Source organism: Filicampus tigris, chromosome 10 (assembly GCF_054856515.1).
Source record: "Filicampus tigris isolate MCC_2025a chromosome 10, RoL_Ftig_1.0, whole genome shotgun sequence".
Classification (NCBI taxonomy): domain Eukaryota; kingdom Metazoa; phylum Chordata; class Actinopteri; order Syngnathiformes; family Syngnathidae; genus Filicampus; species Filicampus tigris.
This window is the reverse complement of record NC_141226.1, coordinates 14,848,973-14,872,400: the sequence shown is the minus strand read 5'-3', so window position 1 is coordinate 14,872,400 and position 23,428 is coordinate 14,848,973. Positions and strand designations below refer to the sequence as shown.

The following is a 23,428-nucleotide window of genomic DNA, read 5'->3' as shown; positions in this document are numbered from 1 at the left end:
CCCGCACACCTGGCGACTCACTGCAAGAGAAAAAACTGCGACTCCTGAGTCCTGATGTTGTTATCGATAAATGTTTTGAGGCTCCGCATCTGCTGTTCTGTATTGTTTTTATTATAGGACAAAAGCAGGATACTGGCGTGAAATATTGGAGAGAGTGGTGAAATTTGAGAGGCTGCTCGTTTGACTTGACTTGAGTTCCCCACCTCTGCATTTTATTGAGTTACTTAAGTGAATGATCACTAAACTGCCATTACGTCTGAATTAAAAATACAGACAGACTTCTGTCAATGCCATACAATCCTCATACAGACCAGCAATTCATTTTGTACTGATTTTCCAAGGTTTCCAGGTTTTTCTTCTTTTTCCCAGAAGTGTGCAAGTGGTCTAGAATTTAGATGTATGGCTGTGCAAGTTGTGTAAAGTGTTAATAATTCATCAGATCAGTGGAGGGATGCTGTCGTTACCACACACGTATGGTTAAGTAAGTTTATCCTGATAGTGGGGGTTTTTGACCTGAACTAGCAGATAATCAATGTACGGTGTATGGAATGCGTAAAAAGCTCAGTCACTATCAGTGATTTGAAACCAGAGAAAACTTGCCTTTACGTCATAAACGACTCAAAAAGATTTGTATTATCATATCAGTCGCGTGGATCTCCATTCCTATCTGTTAACTAATGATTTGCAACCACTGCATGTCGAGTGACCATCAGGTGTGCTGTGGGAAATTTTCCAGTATTATATAATTGGTTGGAACATTATTATTTTTATTACAAATAATCAAATCTTTGTTCATCTATCTATGCCAGGCGCCTTTAGTGACAGACAGAACAATACTGTTGACGCAGAGGTGCTGAGAAAGCAACTGAAGTACAGTAAGAAAGCATTTGGACTTGTAGGTATGTTATGCCTCCATGTTGCATGTCTTTTCTGTTCCAGTGCCGGCCACCAAACTCAGCACTCTTACCCGCTCCGCCGCCGGGCCGTGTCACTCCAAATATGACCTCATGGTCTTCTTTGAGATCTGTGAGCTGGAAGCCAGTGGAGAGTGAGTTTGAGCTCCATCACATTCAAACATGGGATATGATTTATTATTTGTCTTCACATATTTTTGCATCTGCCAGAATTTCTTTCAGGATCATTGAAATCGAGTCTCCCTTGCTCGGGGTGGGCAAACCATGGATAGTTGGGCCAGATTATTTTTACATTGTGTAAAATTTAAAATAATAGATATTAAATTCAATTATTAAATTATAATTTATTTTTGTTTGGTAATTGTATTATTTGATGTAATTGATGTGTGTAATTAATTAGCCAATTATTTTATAGAACAAATACAAAATACATGTGTATGCAAACTATTTTAATAATGTATGCAAACTATTTTAATAATAAAATAATTTGGGATTTAAAAAGAACCCACGCTGCCCGCACTAAAGTCAGGCCAATGTACCACTACACTGTCACTGTGACTCTAAATTTATTTGTAATTTTTTTTTTTTTTAACTAATGTATTTATATTCTAATTTACAACAAATAAATTATTGTTAACCAATTCTTTTTAATAATTAACCAATTATTTAATTAGATAATTAACTTTAAAAAATACAGTTAATAAATACGGGCGGCACGTGGTTGACTGGTTAGCACGTCCGCCTCACAGTTCAGAGGTCGTGGGTTCGATCCCGGCCCCGACCTTCCTGTGTGGAGTTTGCATGTTCCCCCCGTGCCTGCGTGGGTACTCCGGTTTCCTCCCACATTCCAAAAACATGCATGGTAAGTTCATTGGACTCTCTAAATTGCCCTTAGGTGTGATTGTGAGTGTGTGTGTTTGTTTGTCTCTGTGTGCCCTGCAATTGGCTGGCAACCAATTCAGGGTGTCCCCCGCCTGCTGCACGATGACTGCTGGGATAGGCTCCAGCACGCCCGCGACCCTTCTGAGGACAAGCGGTATGGATAATGGATGGATGGATGGAAGTTAATAAATATATTTTAGTCGATCAATTTTAGTAGAAGGAAATGACTAAATGAATGCAACAAAGATTACTGGACACTTGAGACGCTCTGTGGGCCAGATTAAAAAATACAGCAGACTGTATGTACTTGACTGTATACCTACCATGTGTGAACTTCAACATGAACAAAAAAATGTGTTGATTGTCTTCCTGTCTCTAGTTACATCCCGGCTGTTGTTGACCACCGTGGCGGGATGCCCTGTCATGGCACGTACCTCCTCCATCAGGTCTGAACACATCAATATTATAGTTACAGAAAGGGAAACATGTATTTTTTAAAAATAGATTTCAGTAGAAAACTATTGATCAAGAAAGGTATCGTTAAGATTGAACTACAAGCTTTGCCTTTCCCCCCCCCAGCTTTAACCTCTGTGACTCAAACCAGGATGCTGCTTATTTTCACATTTCCCCATTCCAGGAGGGACACACTCTGTTCTTCTTTAATTCGCCAAAATGGTTATTTTCACAGACAGCTAACTGTTCTCAAAATGAGAGGCAAAGTGGTCTTGCTTCAAGCTGTTCATTTGTAACTATGAATGTTCCTTCAAAGTACTTTCACCACAGCGCCACTAATATATTTATCACAAGTGACAGTCTATTTACCATTTACCGTTTAATGCTGACATAGAATGGGAAATGCTATTGATATGCTAATGAGAATTAGCATTTCTGTAGAAGTCATTTTAAACTGTCGAACAATTGTTACTCAACAGAAGTAACATACAAATACAACATTAAACTGTAGTAGCAGGCATATATTCTCTTAGCTTCATGGAAAATATTAAATAAAACTTTACATTTTGATTGATGCTTCTTCTTGACATCATCAATCAACTCTACCTGTGTCACACTACTGCCACCATCAGGCTTAGGTGTACAAACACGATCGAGCACTACACTCATATTTGCCTGTGTACAGTATATTTCTTTTTCTTACTAAGGTTTGAACTTTGATTGTTTAAACAAGAGAGACGTGTTAATGGTGTGGTTTACAGCCTTAAAATAAACAGTCTAATAATTGCCCAAAAAAAAAAAAATTCACAGATTTCACCTATTATTATTTTTTTAATGTAACCCCCATGATAAATGAGAGACCACTGTAGTATGGTTTTTTTTTACCCCTGGTCAAAATGGTGTTGAAAAAACGATTTGGTTGAAAAATACTGTAATCCTGCAATCCAATCTATTGAGGATTTGGCTATTGTTAGAGAGTGTGTTTCAGCATAATTAAGTTGTTGCTTCTTCCTGCCTCTGCAGGGTATTCAGAGGAGAATCACAGTAACAATCGCTCATGAAAACGGGAATGACATTGAATGGAAAGAGGTGAAGGAGCTGGTGATTGGTGAGTATACAGAAAAATGTAATTTCTACAATTTTTTGGGTGATTTCACCCCCCTCTGTGCAACCAGTTCAAACATGTTTGGTATTTATCCAAACCCAGGTCGCATCAGAAATACCCCAGAGACTGATGAGACCATCATAGACCCCAACATCCTCTCCCTGAACATCCTGTCTTCTGGATATTTCTGGCCAAAACATGACGACAAGTATATATTTAGTTACAAGTAAACCTATTTTGCACAGCATAATATTCAGTGTTTGTAGAAAGAAGCATTCACAGTGCTTCACTGTTCCCACATTTTGTTAAAAATTTGAAGGAAAAAAAAACGTTTTCATTTAAAATTCTACATACAACACCCATAATAGCAACATGAAAAAAATGTTTTATTTTTATTTTTCGAATTCATTAAAATTCAAATAAATTATATGCACAACCTTTGCTCAATACCTGGGCAACAAATACAATCTCAAGTTGTTTTGAATTTGATGCCACAGACTGGCACACTCATCTTTGGTCACTTTTGCACATTCGTCTTTGCAGCAACTTTCAAGCTACATCGTACCGTAGCAAAATGCTTAAAAAGTGAAGCCTTATAAATATTTCTAGATGCACTCTATGCATAGGCGAGTCCCCAGTTTATGGCGGTTCCAGCATACGACATTTCGAGGTTACAATCACGCTAGTTTTCGCAGCGGTTTGCAAATGCGGCGTATGCGTTACTGTTTTTTATTTGATTGTTTGATATATACAGTTTGTCGTACAGTTATTTTTCCGACAAATATTTACTGTAATTTTGACAGTACTACTGTGTTAGTGTAGGTTAGTACATCATAACAAATTATTGACAAAACTCCATGGTAACCCAAGGAACGCCTGTTTTATAGTAACCTTTTGGCATCTAACATCTAATATCTGCCTCTATTTTTTGTAAACCTTAAAACGCGTCTATGATTCGTTTTGCATGAATCTAATTCCCCCTTTAACATTTTATTTCCTATTTCTTTCTTCCCTTCTGGCAGCGTCTCCTTGGGAGTTGATCATAGGTATTTCTTTATCAGTCTGACTGATTACTAACCGTTTCGTCCTAAGTGGTTGACTCATGTCCTCTTTCAAAAACATTGACGTGGAATCCTAACAGTGATTTTTCTGATGTCAGAACCTTCTACCGCTTCGAAACGGCGTGGGACAGCTCCATGCACAACTCCCTGCTGCTCAATAGAGTTACGCCTTACGGAGAAAAGATCTACATCACCCTCTCAGCCTATCTGGAGGTAGTGTTGCTGTTTTATCACCTACCGCCCTAAAGTGGACAAATGCTGTTTAAAATGGATGGATGGATGTATTTGAATTGTGTTGTGTATTTTTTTAACCAGATGGAGAATTGTACTCAGCCTACAGTCATCACCAAAGATTTCTGCATGGTGTTCTACTCCCGCGACACCAAACTTCCCGCGTCTCGTTCCATTCGAAACCTCTTCAGTACAGGCTGCCTCAGGCCTTCGGAGAGGTTGAGAATTCTCACAATTGTCTGACTTACATGTTTTGAATTGTTTTTAATTGCATGTACTGTATAATCACTCCCTGTCAGTAATCGTGTCACCGGAGTCTATGAGGTGACTCTCTGCTACGTGGCTGACAACGGGAGTCCAGGTAAGAGCTTGCACCCACAAATCACAAATTATTGTGTGTTTTTTTTTATTTTATTTTTCTTAAAGCATTCATTTGTTTTTGTTTTTTTCTTCAGGAATGCAGCGGCGTCGCAGGCGAGTGCTGGACACCTCGGTGGCGTATGTCCGAGGAGAGGAGAACCTGGCTGGGTGGAGGCCTCGCAGTGACAGCCTCATTTTGGACCACCAGTGGGAGCTGGAGAAGCTAAGCTTACTTCAAGAGGTGATTTAAGCGGGGGACACACAAATACCAACCAGAGATGGGCATTTGCTTTTGCTTTAGTCCGTCTATGAGTTCCCGGTAAGATGTCACACGCAGGTGCCCCAACCCTGACACGCAGCCAAACAAAGAAAAAAATAGGAAATAAAACAGTGTTGTATAACTTTCGGTCCCACAGATGCAATATACCAACATATACCCCATTTTGTTTTTATTTCACCAATCACCACGCAGTGCGTGTGTGTGTCTCTTGTTTTTATTTGATATTTGTTCTTTACTTGGCGTCGTGTCTGCTTGTGCGGCACCTGCGTGTGACGTGAAAATTCTGTATTCGACGCCGATTGGCTTTCGCCGCGGGCGGCGGACTGGGACGACGTGGGTTAGCTGAAAATACCGCCCAGAAATTATAGACAGATAGACGATGCCCAGCTCGGATACCGACAATTGTGAACAAATGTAAGCATTTTCCTTCTCTTGCGAATAAAGTCAGCAAAGCCCCGATTGTCTGATGTCTCTGAAATATTATCCTGAGTGATTTTCCTTCCCGATTAACATATTGATGCAATATTGAGTCTGCGCAAACCTTTATAGCCTGCACTTAGTGTCGTTATCCTTGAGACAGACCTATGAAGTCCACTGCAGTAGTTCATTCTCCTTGAGATGAAATGATATGCCCTCATTTTAAAGTTAGTAGTCAGTGGCAACGTCACATACAAGCTATTAATTTTCTGTCTGTACTTGGAGGGTTTCACTATAAGTCTTGTACAACACCACATAAAGATATAGATATAGCTAGACTTGTTTCTAGTCACATTTTGGTCAAATAGTCCCTAGAGGGCTCAGAAAAATGGTTAAATACAGTGACAAAGTGGTTAAATTGACTACACTGAGTAGATCGAGCAAAACCTCTGGTCGCCATGGTAACGGAATCATATTTAGCATTTGCATTAGAAAGATCTTTTGTGTAGATTGGTCAAAGAATGTCACAGGGCTTTTATTATGACACCTGGAAACTTCAATGAAATGTGGGGAGGAAATGACACGACTTTTCTTCTTTGACTTAATTTAACAACTTAAATCTAGGTTGATAACGTTAGCCCCTTGCAATAAGTTGTCCTTTTATCACAATACAAATACATAAAATACATACTTCGAGTTCAGAAATGTACAAGTAGCAGGCAAAAAAAATCTTAGGTATTTAAATCCAAATGGAGAGTTTATCAGTAAAATAATAGAGGGTCGAGAATTCAACCTTGAGGAATGCCCAATATTGTTGCTTCACTTCATCATTGTGCATCCTCTGATCATCACAATGATAGCCAGTGTATTTAGTGTTATTTTTAAGATGACTGCTGAAATGTAGGTTTGAATTCCCAATTAAGTCATACGGAACCATACAATCTTTATCCATTCAGCCAAAACGATGTGTGAATATAAATGCATTACGCAACGCCACAAATTTTTGACACGTATCTACTGCGTGCTCCTAAGGTGGAGAAGACCCGGCACTACCTGCTCCTGAGGGAGAAGCTGGAAGCCACTCTACTGGCCGGCCAGGATGTGCTCTACAAGGGCGGTGACATCGGCGACTTTGCCAAGAGTCCGGTCCTTAGCCAGAGTCCCGCAGGCAGCCCGGCACTGGACAGCCCCAACCAGAGGCAGAGGGAGCTGGCTACCAAGGTGAGGCCTCCAGAACTCATCTCATCCAGCTACTTTTTGGACATTGAACAGTATATATTTTTTAATTTCTTTCCAGTGTCTGCGTTTGCTGATGCACACCTTCAACAGGGACTACAGCCAGGTGAGCAGCAGTGCCAGTGAGAGCAAGGTGAGCCCCTGCCCAAACCCTTTAATCCGGCCCGTAATACCCTCCGAAAGCTTTCGTGACCAAGCCCTCCTCTCCATTCAATTTTTTTTTCAAATCACCTCTTAATATTTTTTATTTTTTCCTCACCTTGTCACCATGCTCTTCCTATTATTATCTCCATTGAGTTTCATTGAATGCTTCTGAAAAGCGCCACTTAATGTGGTGCCTTGAGATGTGAGTGACCCGATTTAAATGTTTTTTAAAACAAACACATAGCTTTGCTTCAGATCAGTCCGTTTAGCTCAATGCTAACAAACAATGCGAAACACCGTAAATGGGCTAACGAACAGCATCGGTGTCCCCATGTTATAACCCTTTAAGCAATGAATATTTGAACCCAAACAGTGCAGCAGCACATGTAGACGGGCAATATAGCAATACTCGTGCAACGAACAAATAGTCTTACTGGGATTTACTGAGGGAATTTGACTGGCTCCACGTATATCCAAAATTCGGTACAATACTGTCACCTGGTGGCCAAGGCGCACATACCAAGCAGCACAATGTCCATTGAACTTAACAACAAGAAAATGTGGCAAAAACTCTCTTGTATTGTGAAAAATTGCCCAATGTGTCGTCTTTAAAGTTATGTCGTTTATTAGCATACACCAGTGGTAATAAATTATAATAGCTTTTCAGCTTTAGCCTTACCTCCAAAGTAACAGAGCAATTCATTAACTCCTTGAAAAAATGTGTAGGGACGTGTTGGGCTTCCTACTAACCTTCCATATTACTCCTGCATGGCCATTTTAACACCACCCAAGGGGCTCTTAGACAAGGCAGACAGTACGATTGCTACAAATTGGCCAATTCTTGAATGCTGGCGTGTGTGCTACGTGTGTGTTTTCGTATGCGCCGTGTCGCCCCGCGTGTGCGATTCTCTCCATGCGTGTCCGTGTGTTTCTGAAGCTCTCCGAGATATCGGCGTCGCTCATGAGGGAGGCGTCCGTGTCCACGCTGAGTACGCTCACGCCGTCCTCCACCTGCCCCTCGCTGATCGAGGGACACTACGACATCAGGTGTGTACTAAGCACAACATGACAGTCATTTAAATTAAAAAAACGTTTTTTATTCACTTTTTCACAATACATGACAAACTGAACTAAGTACTGAATGTTATGTTTTTTTATCTAATGATTTCATTTCAGAGGTAGAATTGAATGAGTTGTAGTTGTTCAACTACAAGTGTAGACAATTTTAGAGGTGGCCAGCGTCATGAGGAGATATTTTAAGGCAAAAAATGTGTGGGGTTTTTTTTTTTCACTTATATTTCCAATGTGACAATATGTATTTTTTGGGTGGGCGGGTAGTGTCATTGAAATTGCGTATTTAGTTTGGAATTTGTAGTGGTTCTGAAAAAGAAGATGATGTCCACTTTCTGTCAAATACTATTTAAACACTTTTAAAAAAACCTACAGATTAATTGACTGCATTATTATTTGAATGCAGCTGACAGTAAAATACCCTGTACCGATTTGTTGGGGGGAGCTTATTCTCCACTATTCCCTGAAAAACCCTAGTACAGTACTATTCTCTTTTTTTGTTTAGGCAAAAGCAGTATCAGTAATACTTTGGCGCCACCTGGTGGCATCTTGGTATCAAGGAAATTTGTTGTCGTTTATGTTGTAGACACATCGAGGCCGGTTCTGGAGCATCCACGCCTGATCTGGACCCGTTCAGCCCGGTGGACAGAAAGAAAGCTCTCAAAGGCTGCAGCTTTGTTCCGGACATACAGGAGATACGAGTCAGGTCGGGATAATTTCTTCTTTTTTATATATATATATATATATATATATATATATATATATATATATATATATATATATACATATGCACTGTATATATATATATTTATATATATATATATATATATATATATATATATATATATATATATACACATATGCACTGTATATATATATATATATATATATATATACAAAAATGCCAATTTTTGTATATAGACAACAGCAATTCACAATCAATATTTATCATAACGTGACAAAAAAAAACAATCATACATACTTTGCTCTGACCAACCAGACAAAATGCCAAAATGCTGAAATTATTGTTGGCCAGCTAGCTGGTCCTGTGAGGATAAATTAGAAATCTCATTTGTTAAAAAAGCAGTCGCATTACTAATAATTAAAGTTACCTGGACGCAGCACCACTGATTCTGAAGGCCCTGGGGTGATTAGATTGACATGGGAACTCATAGGGGCTAAAATCCGGTTTTGACCTTTCCCCCCAAAAAAATCAAACGTCCACGTACTGGAAACAGTGCAGCTTCGAGAAAGATGCTACAAAATGAAGGGACCGGAATAATGTAACACAATCTCATGGAACAACTATTAGAATAGAGTATGTGGGATTGTGCTTCTGACAGTGTTTTGAACGCTTTTCTGTCCCACCAATGTTGTGGTTATGTACAGCCCAATCGTGTCCAAGAAGGGCTACCTCCACTTTCTGGAGCCCCATGCCAGCGGCTGGGTGAAACGCTACGTGGTGGTGCGCCGGCCCTACGTTTACTTGTACCGCAGCGAGAGGGACAGCGTGGAGCGAGCCGTCATCAACCTATCGTCGGCCAAGGTGGAATACAGCGAAGACAAGCAGACCTTGCTGCGGGTACGAGCCAAAAGCATGTTCAAGTGTTTCCCTGTGAAATGCGCGTCAGGAGTGACTCGGGCTCTTTTTTTCCTGTCTGCAGACGCCAAACACGTTTGCCGTGTGCACCGAGCATCGCGGGATATTGCTTCAAGCCAACAATGACAAAGAGATGCACGACTGGCTTTATGCCTTCAATCCTCTGTTGGCGGGTACCATCAGGTGAGTGTTGGAAGTTGCTATCAAATAGAATGGAATGAGATGACGAAGGAAACCTGCATGGCCCATCCGTCTAGAATGTCTACTTGTGATTCGGACTCATTTGGGCGTAGTTTCTAGTATGAGCCCTGGAAATTTTCCACCAACGGCTTTGTCAAACCAAAACGTATGAAGTCAAGGTTCTCTTTGGAGTATGGGTCGTTTAAGACTTTTTTTCTGCACCTTGTCATGATGACATGTCCACTGACTTTTGTGGCGATCAGTGAAAATGGTGTTGCGGGCAAATTTTTTCAAACTTTCCAGGGAGTGCAACTGAGTGAGTGTGAAATAGCTGCTTCAAACCAAAATTCTTGTTCAATTTCAAGCATGGGTCCTTGAGACGTTCTTCGTGCATCCTGCCGTGATTGATGTGTCCACTTAATTTCGTGTTGATAAGAAAAACTGATGGCAGGGGCTGATGTTTTTTTTTTCTTCTAACATTCGTACAAAATTATGCAATGGGAATGTTTGCTTAAAACCAAAATGGCTGGCGACTTGTTCAATGAGATTTTTTTTTAGACATGTCCACCAAATTTCGTGCTGATCAGTGAAACGGGTGTCAGGGGCTCATTATTTTTCAAGAATGGGCCTTTTTTTTTTATATAGTGAAACGATCATCAAACGTTAATTCTACGTACGACTCAATTTAAATAAATTCGACAAAAAAGTTTTGCAATTTTGCGTTGGCCATTTGGACAAAGTCCCTAGTAAGAGGCCTTGGAATTCGCCCAAACCAAAATGGCCGCCTTCCTGTTCACATTGGCACGAACCGATCCGTAGGAGTCGCAATTCTGGCTTGATTTTAGAGCATCAAATCCTTACTTAACTCAATCAAATGCACAATTTTTATAATGTTCCCGCAGGTCCAAACTGTCCAGAAGAAAGTCAGTCCAGTCGGCGCCGGTGGCCCAGAGGATGTGAGACTCTTCACAAGAGTCTTTGAAAATGACCAACACAATACAATCTAAACACCACCAACTCTCATCTCTTACATAAACCACTGAAATAACCTTCTCGATATATTGAACATGCCATCACTGTTACAAAGCTGCATGTGGACATCGCCGTGTACAGTAGAGTCATATACATGTAGGTAGCTCTTCCTTTGTTGTTAGCAAACTGGCTAATACACCACGTGTGTTCTTTTTGTACACAGTGCCACCCGGTGGGGGGGAGGTTCCTCTGCACGATGATAGCGCTAGTTTGGGTATTCTATTACAGTGGACACGTTTCGCTTCGGAGGTGTCACGGTACATTTATTACTAGTTCAACTATCATGCGGCTATGGAAAGCTGGAAAGCCGTTGGAGCATTTATTCAATATTTAGTTGGAAGCACACTTATTAGAACGTGTTTCTTTTTTCCCCAGTGCCACTTTTGGCCGACTAGTATCCAATTAAACCTTGCTGGTAGACTGCTGTGCTAAACTAGTAGCACTTCTATCCCCAACTAGTCTGCAGGTTTCATGCACTAGTAGCCTGCCGAGCCCTACTAGTAGCAGTAATACCAATTAGGAGTTTTGCCTCTCTAGTAAGATGTAGCTGTCCTACTAGTATGTTCAAGTTGTCCTACTAGTGTGCGGGAATGTCATGCAGTAGTGGGAAAAATGTAACTAGTAAGACACATTTGATTTACTAGTGCGCTTACCATTAAGTCATTTGAGCATTTTTTTTTCCAACTTAAGGTCATACAGGTCAGCTAAAGTGACACTTGTAATGGAAGAAATGTTACTAGTAAGGCACTCTACGAGTGAGCTGAGAGTTGTACTACTACCAGTCGTGACTTTATTGTTTATATTTTACTAGTTGACATTTAGCGCTTCACTTCTAGTACTAGTAGCGCACAGTTTTGCCTCACTAGTAACATGTAGTCAGCCTACTATTATGTCGTCGTTGTACTTCTGTGCAGAAATATAGTGGAAAAAAATTTACTAGTTAGACTAGTCGGTCTACTAGTGCACTAAACTGTCTTACTGGTGACGACCAAGAGTGTACCGAGTACATGGCCCTTAAAGCGGAAATCAGCCCAAACATATTTTTATCAAGAATATGTTCCCAGCAGGCCCACTAGTTGAAACACGGCATTCTGATGAATAGCGCGTTTGTGCAATATGACTTAAGCAGCAAAATCCACCCGTTTTTAGCCATCTCAGGGGGCGGCCATTTTGTCATTTCTGTCAACCACAGCTCGCCTGTTTTCTAAAGCTGAGCCGTGATTGGTCGTTACCTGAGCCCTGAGGAGTTGTGATGTCATTTTCAGTCAACAGAGGTGACAAAATGGCCGCCCCCAGAGATGGCTAAAAACAAGTGGTTTGACTCTTATTCCACAAACGCAATATTTATCAGAATGCCTTGTTTCAACTTGTGGGGTTGCATAGAACATATTCTTGAAAAAAATGTTTGGGGTGATTTTTCGCTTTCAGGTGGATGTCAAGGATATCGAATAAATGCTGAAATTGCTTTCCCTGTAATGCTAGGTTAGATGTAAATTAGGACCAAAGGGTAAATTGTTCTACCATTATTTTCTAGTTTCCCTCAGAAAAAGCACGTAACAAAACACCTTGGCCTTTAAAAAAAAAAAAAAGATAATCTCTGGTGCGTATTATCACACCCTAATATTATTTGTCGTTTTATGTTTTTACTTTTAGTTAATTGTGATGAAACTACCGAACAATTTTGCTGCACGGCACTTTATCGTCTTTGTTGAGTTGTTGCATCACCAAAGCTTTTTTTCTTTTGTTTGTGTATAGTTTGCACATGGCTTACCAAACTTTATCGCATCAAAAGGACAGAGTACACACATGCCGATGATCTGGCTGATTATCGGATGTCTCTGACGGATTATCCTGAGCAATTACCCTGTGGTGTAGGTTGTGATTTGTGCGAGTGATTTGTCCTCTCTTATCAGCTTGGGGAAAACGGATCGGGGCCAAAAATTGTAAATGATAAATCTGTTCGATATTTACGACGGCACATCCTTATGTGTGGGCCAAGCCAGAGACTCTGAGTTCTAACTCACCCCACACCACAGGATAGCCGCTCAGGATAATCTTCCAGAAACGTCAGACAACCGGGCCTAATTTGGCCCGATTATTGGTATGTGTGTAACGCTGCTCATTGCGTGAAACATTTGTATGTGTGTACCCCGCTTTTTATATCTACACAGTGAGAATATCAACAATTCTGAAGTCCTGCTTTTTTGCATTTATGTGACATATTTTAAGAGCTGCTTTGACTTATTATCATCGTGGTAAAATGCAAAAAAACTGACTTGTGATGCGGGAGCCTGTCACAGTGGGAATTGACTAGAATTGCGTACAAAAACTAGGTGATCAATTTTGTGACGATAAGACCTCATAACTTTGAATTCATGGCAAGCTGGAGCATTTAAGTGCACAAATCTAGATAAAACTTTGACAAAAAAAATAATTAACATGAGATACGTAGCACTGGGTGTTTTCTGTTTGTTTGTCATTGTGTTGCCCAGTCTTGAATTTTTTTTAATTTTCTTCAAATTCCTACTAAATTCTTTAGCGATTATGAAGAGGAACGGTCCACACAGCAGCTATTGCCTCCCCCTTTCTCCACCTCCCCTTTTTCATCTTGTGATTAGGCAAAAACCGAATACTATTGGTTTTTGATATATGACATATACGAGTCGTATGTTGTGCTAGCCTGTGACGTCCATAGTGTACCTCAGTATCATTTGTAAGCCAAAAGACAACTTGTTTGCATTGTAGCTGCTCTAATGCTTGATGATTAACATATTATGGGATGGTTTGTAGCTGTAGTGCCTATGCCAGTTTTTTGCCAACCCTTATTGAGCCAAGGCACATAGTTCACATTGGGAAAAAGGCCACAAAAAGTTTTTTGTATTGCTTTTGGGCGGAATCCTCGCATCACCAAAAAACACTGAGCTGACTGAGCAGTTTAATAGGCGGAGATTATTTACCTTTGTTGCTGACTAGTTCCTTCTGCACTGATACAGTACAGTGATCAATTTTTACCAAAACCGATGATACTCAAAACTATTTAACCTTACTATTTTCACACTCATTGTTATCTAAAAAAAAAAAAACATCCAGAGTGTCCGTCTTGAGGCGATGTAACGTGACACAGCTCATGCAGAGTGAGGCAAGAGGCGGAGTTTTGTGGCACACCTCAGACAGTTCAAGAGAGTTAATAGATTTGTTTTCAAGCCAATAACGCGGGAAAATAACAAATGATGACACGACTGATCAATAGTATTGATTTGTGGAGGAAAATAAATAAATTTACCATATTTGGACATACAGTTTCCTCCCGGCAGCGACAATATAGAATATAAGGAATTTACACACAAATGTTATTGCTCAGTGTGAAAATTACTTGCACCTTCTGCCATCTAGTGGAAGAACATTCAATTGTTCTAGACGAGAAATCGCATCATTTGCAGTAAGTACAATAAATAACCATTTCCAGTGCAATTAAGTGAAATTGGACCATTTCACGGGCCACATTGTTGGGAATCGCCGGTCTATGCTGCACTGAGATGATCCCCCAAAACACGAAATGACATTTTAATCAGGCCAATGAAAAAGGAACTGTTTATTCAAGACGTGGTCTGCCAACCATATGGTCTTTTCTTTTGCATGCTACAGGCCAGCCAACCTGTTTAGCCATGCAGCCTGATGGAAAACCTGGAAATACTGTTTACTGTCATTTCTGCATGTTTTGGGTCATCTCAGTCATCATTTCTTTCGTTTTTTGGGCAAAATGTTTATTATGGCCAAATGGAAGATGGAACGAAAGATATATTTATGACCTTGTGTAGGTTTTAGATTGCAATGCACTATTTATTTAAGTGGAAGCATGCACATGTACATTAGGCTGGATCCACACCGCGTCGAAGGGCCCAATTCTGATTTAGTGCCTACGATATTTCCGATTTATTTCTACATTTCAAGTGACACATATCCCGTAGTGACAACTCAAGTAAACAATAATACACATATTTAAAGTTACGTACCGCAGTGTTTCGTTGGCCTGGGCAGACAAGCTGGGCAACACCCTCTTTAAAAAAAATGGACTCGACACCCCCACAGAAATATGAATTGAGTCACTCAAACCATGCAGTGTAAATCCTCTATGAATTGTTTTGAGGTTTGTATTAAAGGGATTATTATCTTTTAGTGGATTTGTTTAACAAAGAGCCCCCGAGTGGCATCATTTGGGGGACACTGAATACATTTGTGTGCACTGTGAGCTCTGCTTCATGTCGGGCTGATTCTTTAGAGTTGGATCCAAGCATGCGGGTCCACATCTAGTCCTCCACTCCCCTTCCGCTTTCTCCTCCTGCCTCTAAAAATGTGACTGTAAAGTTTAGTCACTCCCCAATCTTTGTAATGGACCCTCCCTTCTGGCTCTGTCTTGTATATAAATGATGATTATGCAGTGTGTGGGGTCTCTGTGAGCTCTTTTTCTGTCCACTGTACGCCATCACGAATGAGAATATCAATATTCATAACCAGTCTTGCAGGGTGATCGTGGATCGTTTTTTGCACTTTTGTCCACGTCTTAATCTCACTTTTATCTTCTCTGATCTGCTCGTAACTTGTAAAGAATAAATGAGTGTTCAAATGTATGCTCACATAGTTGTATTGTTGTTGTTATCGGTGTGAGGTCATCAAGGTATAATGAAGTATCTGCTAGGTACAGTTCAAACTCCGGAAGGATTTAATACAGTATTTCCTTAAATTTCATCATACAATTGTTATTTGTATGATTATTTTTTGTGTGGGAATCCATTTGCACTAACAAATTATTCCCAAAATAGTCATTTGACAATTATGGTTGCTTGGCAAATAATAGGTTGATAATAATAACACTGGTCAACAGCCAATTTTATTCATAGATGGCATTTTGTGTACATAAATATTACCCAAAATATTATGTTATGACATATTGTATTGTTATTATTATTATAAAAACCTGATGTGCTAGAGAAAAAAACTAGGGCAGATGTGGAATCAGAGCAAAAAAAAATGATCTAGAAAAGTTAACTCGCATCTCTGATTTAAAAAAAAAAAAAGTAAAAATGTGTTGACCAGTGTATTATGTTCAAATCAATTATATCATTAAATTTAATGTGAATTGATTTTTTTTAATGAAGTACACATTTTTGATTTAGAGATTATGAATTTAATTTATTTGAAAAATATATTAGTCTTCATCTTATTTTATTTTACATATTTTCACTTTGGCATGTGAATACACCGTGTATTGCATATGAAGTTTTTTGTCTTTGCATTTGACAAAAAAAAAAGACCAAAAATCATACACATATAAACAGCAAAGATTTATAGTAGTGGTATATTTTTTCCCCACTAATATCAGAATCAGTATAGCTTTCAGAAAGAAGGGCTATTTTTTAACCAAATTGGTCATTTTCATGACATGTTTTAACTGACTTCCTTAAAGGTGTCAATCTAATTATTTGGCTATGTGTGACTCACTTGTTTTTACTGGAGCCCTGTTCAACACGACCAACTAGGCTTAGGGAAGCTCCAGAACCACTTTCAATCTCCCATACATCCTGGTCTATATATACCTCCATGTGCAGGTCACTCTACCCGTCCTTCCTCTTGAATTATGGACAGGTGGGCCAGCCCCCCAACTGAGCTTTAGGTCCAGGAGATTCATCTTCAATGGTTTCCGTCGTGCTAAGTGACCAACAAACACAACAGCGGATTCTGGATTCATTTCCTGTAAGAGTCATCACATTTTTTTTTTTTCAATTTTTCTCCATCCACGACTGCATGGTGAGTAAAATGCGGATCATTGTGGTAAGATGTTGATTTTCAAATGAGGCCATTGTTTTCTTGTCTGTGATTCATGCTGGACAGGTAACACTTCTCCGGGAATCTAAAATCCATATTAATGTTTTTATGATATATATATATATATATACATACACGCACCCACCCACTAATGAAGGATGTACTGTAGTTAATCGTTCAGTCCAGTCAGCCCACCACAAATTTGAAGCGCTACCTGCTTATGTCTGAATAATGTCATTAAATGCATACATTGTTCACTAGCAAATTCATTTAATATTACTTTTATTTATTTATCAAACTGATTACAATCTTTCAATGGGAATTATATATATTTTTTAAAACTAAGAAAAATGTGAGTCTCATAGCTTAACATAATGGAGATGAGGGCATGGGGGGGGGCATTGGAAATGCATCCAGGTGTTTCCCTAAATTTTTTGATATTATGAATGTAATGAAAATTGTGTTCATTAAAATAACTTAAGGAACTGTTTTCTGTTCAAATGAGAAAAAAAAATCTTTGAAATGTACCTAGATGTGGGAAATGGCAAATCTTTCCAAATATATATATATATATATATATATATTCTCCTTTGAACAGTTACATTTCCTTAGGTTTATTTTAATTAAACAAATTGTTGTTACATTCATAACATTATCAATAAATTTGGGAAAACATTTGGATACATTTCCGATGGCTTTATTTCCCCTACGTTACTGTATGATATGAGATGTTTTTCAGAATAATAAATAAATGAATAATGTAATAAATGAATTTGTTAGTGAACAATGCATGCATTTTAATAGCAATTCGTTTTGCATACATATTCAGAGTACTACATTTTACATCATCAAGTATTAAAATGTAACAATCATATGTCTATTCTTTAACAGAAAAAGTACAATATTTTAGCAATTGAAAAAAAATATGGGGGGGGCGATGCATGCTTGTTATGTTGCATTGCCAGTATTTTTTATGCTCCATTTAACAACACCATTTAACAGTGCTTAGTGGTGTCAGGTGACGTCAGACTCCAGGACACCATTGAGGTTACTTGAAGCACAATATCACATCGCCACTGACTCTCACGAGCTTTCTCCTGCATGCTGAGCAGCTTCACATTTCACCGCCATTGTCTTTTGCCTTAAGCACGTGTGTTTGTGCTCTGGTGGGGCTTGATTACCTCTTGTGTATTGAGAGACGCACCATGTGAGGTCCAACTCCTGCTAACTTTATCTGCTTCCTGTTCTTTCAGATTTGTCCGGCTGCAGCTTGAGAACTTGCAGAATCAACATGGAGAACAGCAAGGTCACTACAATTGGAACTAAACCTTGTTGTCGAGTGTTCGTCCGACAGATTCATTTCTGTGCTTGCTTAAAACGAACCAAAATGGAGTCAGTCCATTGTATTTCTCAGTACATTAGTCTAATTATGTAATACAATTACAGGGTTAGAATTTATTAGGTAAGGGACAAGACCAACCCCGCCAGTTGAGGATCACTGATTTCAAGGCTTCAATTAACCTACCAGGCATGTTTTTGGAATGTAAACAGCAGGAGGCCAATACAATGGAATTTTATACAGTATTCATTGAAAGGACACGTTATGCATTTGTCTCACATTTCAAAACACTTCCCAGGTGTCTCAATCATGAATGAAGCTTTGCGTGTGTCTTTTGTATGTGCGCCCAACAGCCGGTGAAGGAGGTGCTCCCCCTGCCTCGACTCCCGGAGATGGTCCCATCCTCTTCCTCATCTCCTAACGTTCCCCAAAGACAAACAACAGGATCCATGAAGTACATCCATACGGCCTCCTCAGGTAATCCATGTTTGATGTTGTCTGGAATGCGCAGGTACGGTACATCCATTGGAATATACTGGCGCTGTTTGTATCCGGACAGTAGGCGGGGTATACCCCGGACTGGCCGCCAGTCAAGCACAAAAAAGGTTTTCCAGATGAAGCCAAAATTGCTTCCCAAATATTGAGGTTTTTCTCAATCTTATAATATATTGACCAGATTGTTGCTTTCTTCATTTGAAATGCTTTTCCAGGCCTTTACTGCAGCCTCTTTCAGTTCTTGTTTGTTTCTGGGGGGGGGGTTCTCATGTTCAGGAGGTGAATGCATCCTCGATTGGGTTAGGTTATGGTGATTGACTTGCCCAGCCTAAGACCTTCCACTCAGATCTGTTGCACTGATTTCGCCCACTTGAAAAGTGGGTGGTTTCAAACAAAAGGTGCTCTGTCCTGAGTTGTTTAACATCTGTATGTAAACACCATCTGAAAACCAAATGTCTTCAATATACCACAAAAACAAAGCCGTTCCAATACTTGTGGAGGGTGACCTGTGATTAGCTGGTGACTAGACCAGGGCGTGCCTGGGATAGGCTCCTCCTTCTCCACTAGCTAGCCTATAAGGAAGACAAACGCCTTACATCATGGATGCTGTCAGTTCATTTATTTATTTGGCAGGTCGGCTTGGTAAAAAGATTTGTCATTATTCGCACATCCTTTAGCAGCTGAATTTTCATTTAAATCGTAATTAATTGATACAGAATTGTCCTATTGTTAATCCTACTAAGCCACAAGGTTGATAAGATAAATGAGACGGATGTCATGGCATTATTAACCCGTCAATTCATTTCAGCTTTTCTCAGTCACAAGACTGAATAAAGTATCTGGTAGAATTGCAGTTTAATTGAGTGGAAAAGGATCAGCACGACAAAATCCGTGCTAAACAAATGAGGAATCCAGAAGTGACTATTTGACATGTTGTGATTGGTCTCTAGTGATGACATCATTCAACCAACTGAAGCCTCCCGAGCGAGATCTCACTCTGATGTCCCACGTGAAGTCCATCAAGTCACTGAGACAGGCTGGCATCACCGCGGGCATTTTCACTGGACATATGGTGAGCTACCACTTGGCAAATGATCAATTCTAAACGTGTCTCTTCCGGTAGCTTCCTATGTAAACACAGGGGGATCATTAGTGTAGCCGCAGGGGAGCCTCGGTGCCAAGTCTCCAGCTTGGGTAATTGGCTGGGTTGTGTGTCAGGATGGGCAAAAAAACAGTGCGAGTTAGGAGCATGACTCAGACCCTCCAAGTTTTTCTTTCTTCCTCGGGGCGCAGGTCTCCAACGAGGTTGCTCCATAACGCTTGGTCCTCGGCCATCGCTTCCACCTGATTCCGTTTGGGTTGACCTCCACCAAGTTGTCGTTAGTCTTTCTCGGCCTCCCTTTCGTTGTGGATTCCACTTGATTTTCTTTCTGAGTCCCACTTTCATTAACTTGATTGGATTTTCTGTCCAGCAATCACTCCCAGTATTGAATATAGGTCAGTGGTATCAGGTCTGTCGTAGGTTTTGAACCTAGGACATTTGTGAGGCAATTCTGTACCTTCCGCCAGGGTAAAACATATACACGTATCAATTTCCGAGGCTGCGACAAAACATCCAGGCCCTGAACATACCAAACCCCAAGCAGCTATTCACCAGAGATCTGTACCTGTTACCACATAAACGAGCACACCCGACTACAGATGTGCAACGATGGCATTGTGTCGCCGCAGAAACTTGACATTGAAGAGTTTCCGCTGGAGGACCCGGTCATGGATGTGATCCTGGCCGACATCGAGGCTCTGGTGCCCACTCACGACGAGGCCGGCTGCCCCATCGCTGAGTGGAAACGTCAGGTGATGGTGAGACAGATGCAGACCCGACTGCAGGATGAGGACAACCAGAGGAGACAGGTACAGTCAATTTATAGTTCATAGAGTGTTAAGAGTCCATCTTTTTTCGCAAAACTAGGTACATTTTTTATTCTTGCGGCATTTAGGTATACAGAAACGTATGTAAACCGTTGCTTAGGCGACACTGAGGATCAGCTGTGAGACATGGTCTCTCGAGCACCAACAAGGTCTTGGCAGAGGCCTCATCGTGGATGGGCACGCCCCAAAAACTTCAATCCAGTTCAAAAAATCTGGAGATCCCAAGATGTGGTGTCCTTCATAGGCTAGTTTGGGCAGTTCGTTGTCTTCTAAGGAATCCGAGGGCCACATACACTCGTGATTTTGGGAGAAATACAAATGTTCAAGGTCTAGACCTTTTGATATGACCGTTGTGAATGTTGTCCTCCTATTCCTTCACTTGTCTCTCAACCCCGCTATCCTATTTTCTCTATCGATCGCCCCTCTGTCACTCTACTCCGTCTTTCCGTCTATGGTTGCCCTACGGAGCCTGAATTCTGTTCAAGTTTCTCTCACCAACATACATCTACATAAAAAGTATGAGGAACACTCATTTTGGCCTATACATAGTACAGAGGAAAAATACTTTTCCTCGCATCTGTTGCCAAGTGCTCGCTTATGTGGGGTTGTTTTTCTTTAAAGTATCATGAGTGCGCTTCTTGACCTGCAGAATGTGTAAAGTGCGTTAAAGCTAACGTCTGTTGTGAATTGCCGCCATGCTGGAAACTTTTTCTGCTCGGTCTGATTCCATGTGTTATTATTTATTTTTTTTTTTTGCTTCCCTCGCACAGAACCTGACCACTGACTGCCCACCTGTGGATGGCTGGAAGTTCTCCCAGACCCACAACGCTGTTCTAGGGCCCTTTGGTGAGCTTCTAAATGAAGAAGACCTGCTGTATCTGCAACAACAGATCGACAACGTGTCCCTCCAGAAGCGTCACCAGGCCTACGAGCTGGAGCTGACCAGGTTGATGGAAGAACTGGGGTCCGTGTTCCCGGACCAGATCCTGAACATCTCCCTGAACAAACAGGCTCTGCGGCAGATGGACGAGCAGGGAAGCCGAGCCCTGATGCTCAGTTGCAGCCGCGTCTCGGAGATAGTCAGAAGTATGTCGCTGTTGGTGGCCAACCTGACCAAGACCATCCAGGATGGAGCTGTGAGAACCACGTTGGAGGGTACGATGAAGGGACGGCGAGGTTTAAGGGATGGTCTGGAAGTGGACCTGGGCAATAAAACGGTGCTACAACCAAATGGAAGTCAGACAGTGTCAATTTTTGGGCATGGTTTGGACAGCAAAAGAGAACGGGTGGAGAAGGAGATCCGTCAGTTCGGGGTGTCTGTCGGAAAGCTTAAAGCCAACTTTGAAGGGCAGATTGGTGGCATTTATCCCTTTGCTGGAGTGGTTCCGGGTAGCCGGGCGGCGAAGAACGAATTAGTAGCTGAATTGCCAGGGCTGAGCAAGCCAAATGGGAGTGTGGCATTTAGCAGCGATCTTATAAAGCATTCACTTGTGATAGAGACCACAAGTCTGAGGAAAGAGCGCATTGTAGTGTTGTTCCTGAGCCACTGGAAAAAGTCGGCTTATGCTATCTCCATTCGGGCAGCCGTGCAGGATGCGAAATCGGAACAAGGCCAACAGAAAATCCCGTCCTTGTTTCAGTTCTGGCGACGGCGAGGCGCAGTGGACAAGATGTTAACGTCCTGGAGGAATAAACTCCAGCTGCGTGGCGCTCTAAACTCCCGTTTGACATTGTCCCAAAGTCAAGTTCAAGTGTTCTCTCCGGAGCAATTCCTACCCGAGGTGGACGGCGTGGCGGTGAGCCACGATTGCTTGACCTTGGATCTCTTCATGTTGGGATACTTCAATATTTTGGAGCAGGAGTTGTCGCCGGTTGAGAGGAAAATGAGGCATCTGCTCTGCTTCGAAGTCTTTGACCACGTGGGGAGTTTCCCCTGGGAGACGGTGCGGGAATTCCACAAGGTTGTCCTTCAGGAAATCCGAGCGGGAAAGCGACGCTGGAGCGACGGCTTCGACGACATCAAGCTCCGCTTCTTCAGCCAATCGGAACCAAAGTCAGATAGCGGGCCAGCGCCTTCAGTTGTGGTTCGGAGTGCTTCACCGGATGAGGGCAGCTGCGGAACGGACTTGTCCTGTTTCAACAACGAAGACATTTGTCAATATATTGATCGCAGCTTTGCTTTCTGGAAGCAGAAGGAGGCAGAGATCTTTGATTTTGAACATTAGCGGCACTCTAAAACCTGATGCTTTTTCAGTTACTGTGTGTCGAGTGTGGTTATTTGACATGGGCTGAAAAGTGACTTGGACGGAACATCATTTACATTGATTTTAGCGTCAGGGCAGCAGAGTGCTCACGAGGTTAGCGTGTCTGCCTCAGAGTCGAGTGCGGCGGGTTTGAAGCTCCACATTCACACCAATGGACAGTTTGGAGTATTCATTGAAGCGAACGTCAACGAATAAAAAATGTGGTGAAAGTGCACTAGTCATTATCTGCATGTGAATGTATATACTGTGTTGTCCTTCCTTGCTGCACTACTTCCTTCCATTCACCCTTATTACTTGCTTTCATACCATCCTTGTCTCCTTCCATCTTTCCTTCCACGCGCTCATCTTCATTTCGTCGCGTCCTTAATTCCTTCCTTCCTTTTATACTATCCGTGCCTCATTCTTTGCTTCCTGTCCTCGCTGCGTTCCTCCTTCCTTCCAGACATCCTTGTTTCCTTGCCTCCTGCCGCCCTTCCCTCCTTTGCAGCCTTTCTTCCTTCTTTTCCTCCTCTTTTCCTTCCTTTTATACCTTCCTTCATCGCTTATTTTCATCCTTGTTTTCTTTCCTCCATCAGTCCTTCCTTCCCACCTTTGGTCATCGTTCCTTGCAGC

General features: G+C 41.2%; 2 protein-coding genes across 6 annotated transcripts in view; both read left to right on the top strand.

Moving 5' to 3' along the window:
- The window catches only part of kif1ab (kinesin family member 1Ab), a 33,486-nt gene extending 17,892 nt beyond the window's left edge, over window positions 1–15,594 (top strand). For 2 of the 4 annotated variants that reach the window (XM_086042410.1, XM_086042408.1), the window contains exons 33-48: window positions 940–1,048; window positions 2,176–2,242; window positions 3,273–3,357; window positions 3,457–3,562; window positions 4,377–4,400; window positions 4,514–4,628; window positions 4,731–4,864; window positions 4,946–5,007; window positions 5,102–5,247; window positions 6,736–6,924; window positions 7,001–7,072; window positions 8,021–8,130; window positions 8,741–8,860; window positions 9,544–9,736; window positions 9,819–9,937; window positions 10,837–15,594. In XM_086042410.1, the coding sequence (XP_085898536.1) occupies window positions 940–1,048; window positions 2,176–2,242; window positions 3,273–3,357; window positions 3,457–3,562; window positions 4,377–4,400; window positions 4,514–4,628; window positions 4,731–4,864; window positions 4,946–5,007; window positions 5,102–5,247; window positions 6,736–6,924; window positions 7,001–7,072; window positions 8,021–8,130; window positions 8,741–8,860; window positions 9,544–9,736; window positions 9,819–9,937; window positions 10,837–10,894 (1,709 nt within the window). In that variant the 3' untranslated portion in view covers window positions 10,895–15,594. The remainder of the gene's footprint in view (window positions 1–939; window positions 1,049–2,175; window positions 2,243–3,272; window positions 3,358–3,456; window positions 3,563–4,376; window positions 4,401–4,513; window positions 4,629–4,730; window positions 4,865–4,945; window positions 5,008–5,101; window positions 5,248–6,735; window positions 6,925–7,000; window positions 7,073–8,020; window positions 8,131–8,740; window positions 8,861–9,543; window positions 9,737–9,818; window positions 9,938–10,836) is intronic. The other 2 variants (XM_086042411.1, XM_086042409.1) reach the window with 1 other exon arrangement.
- Window positions 15,595–17,846: 2,252 nt separating this feature from the next.
- On the top strand, window positions 17,847–22,958 carry espnlb (espin like b). Of its 2 annotated transcripts, XM_086043483.1 has the most exons (6): window positions 17,847–17,955; window positions 18,043–18,095; window positions 18,482–18,605; window positions 19,574–19,695; window positions 20,355–20,534; window positions 21,323–22,958. In XM_086043483.1, the coding sequence occupies exons 2-6, from the start codon at window positions 18,081–18,083 to the stop codon at window positions 22,775–22,777; spliced, it is 1,896 nt and encodes a 631-aa protein (XP_085899609.1). In that variant the 5' UTR covers window positions 17,847–17,955; window positions 18,043–18,080; the 3' UTR covers window positions 22,778–22,958. The 2 variants fall into 2 exon arrangements, with proteins under 2 accessions (XP_085899609.1, XP_085899608.1); XM_086043482.1 differs by having other exon boundaries at window positions 17,870–18,095.
- The last annotated feature ends 470 nt before the right edge of the window (window positions 22,959–23,428 follow it).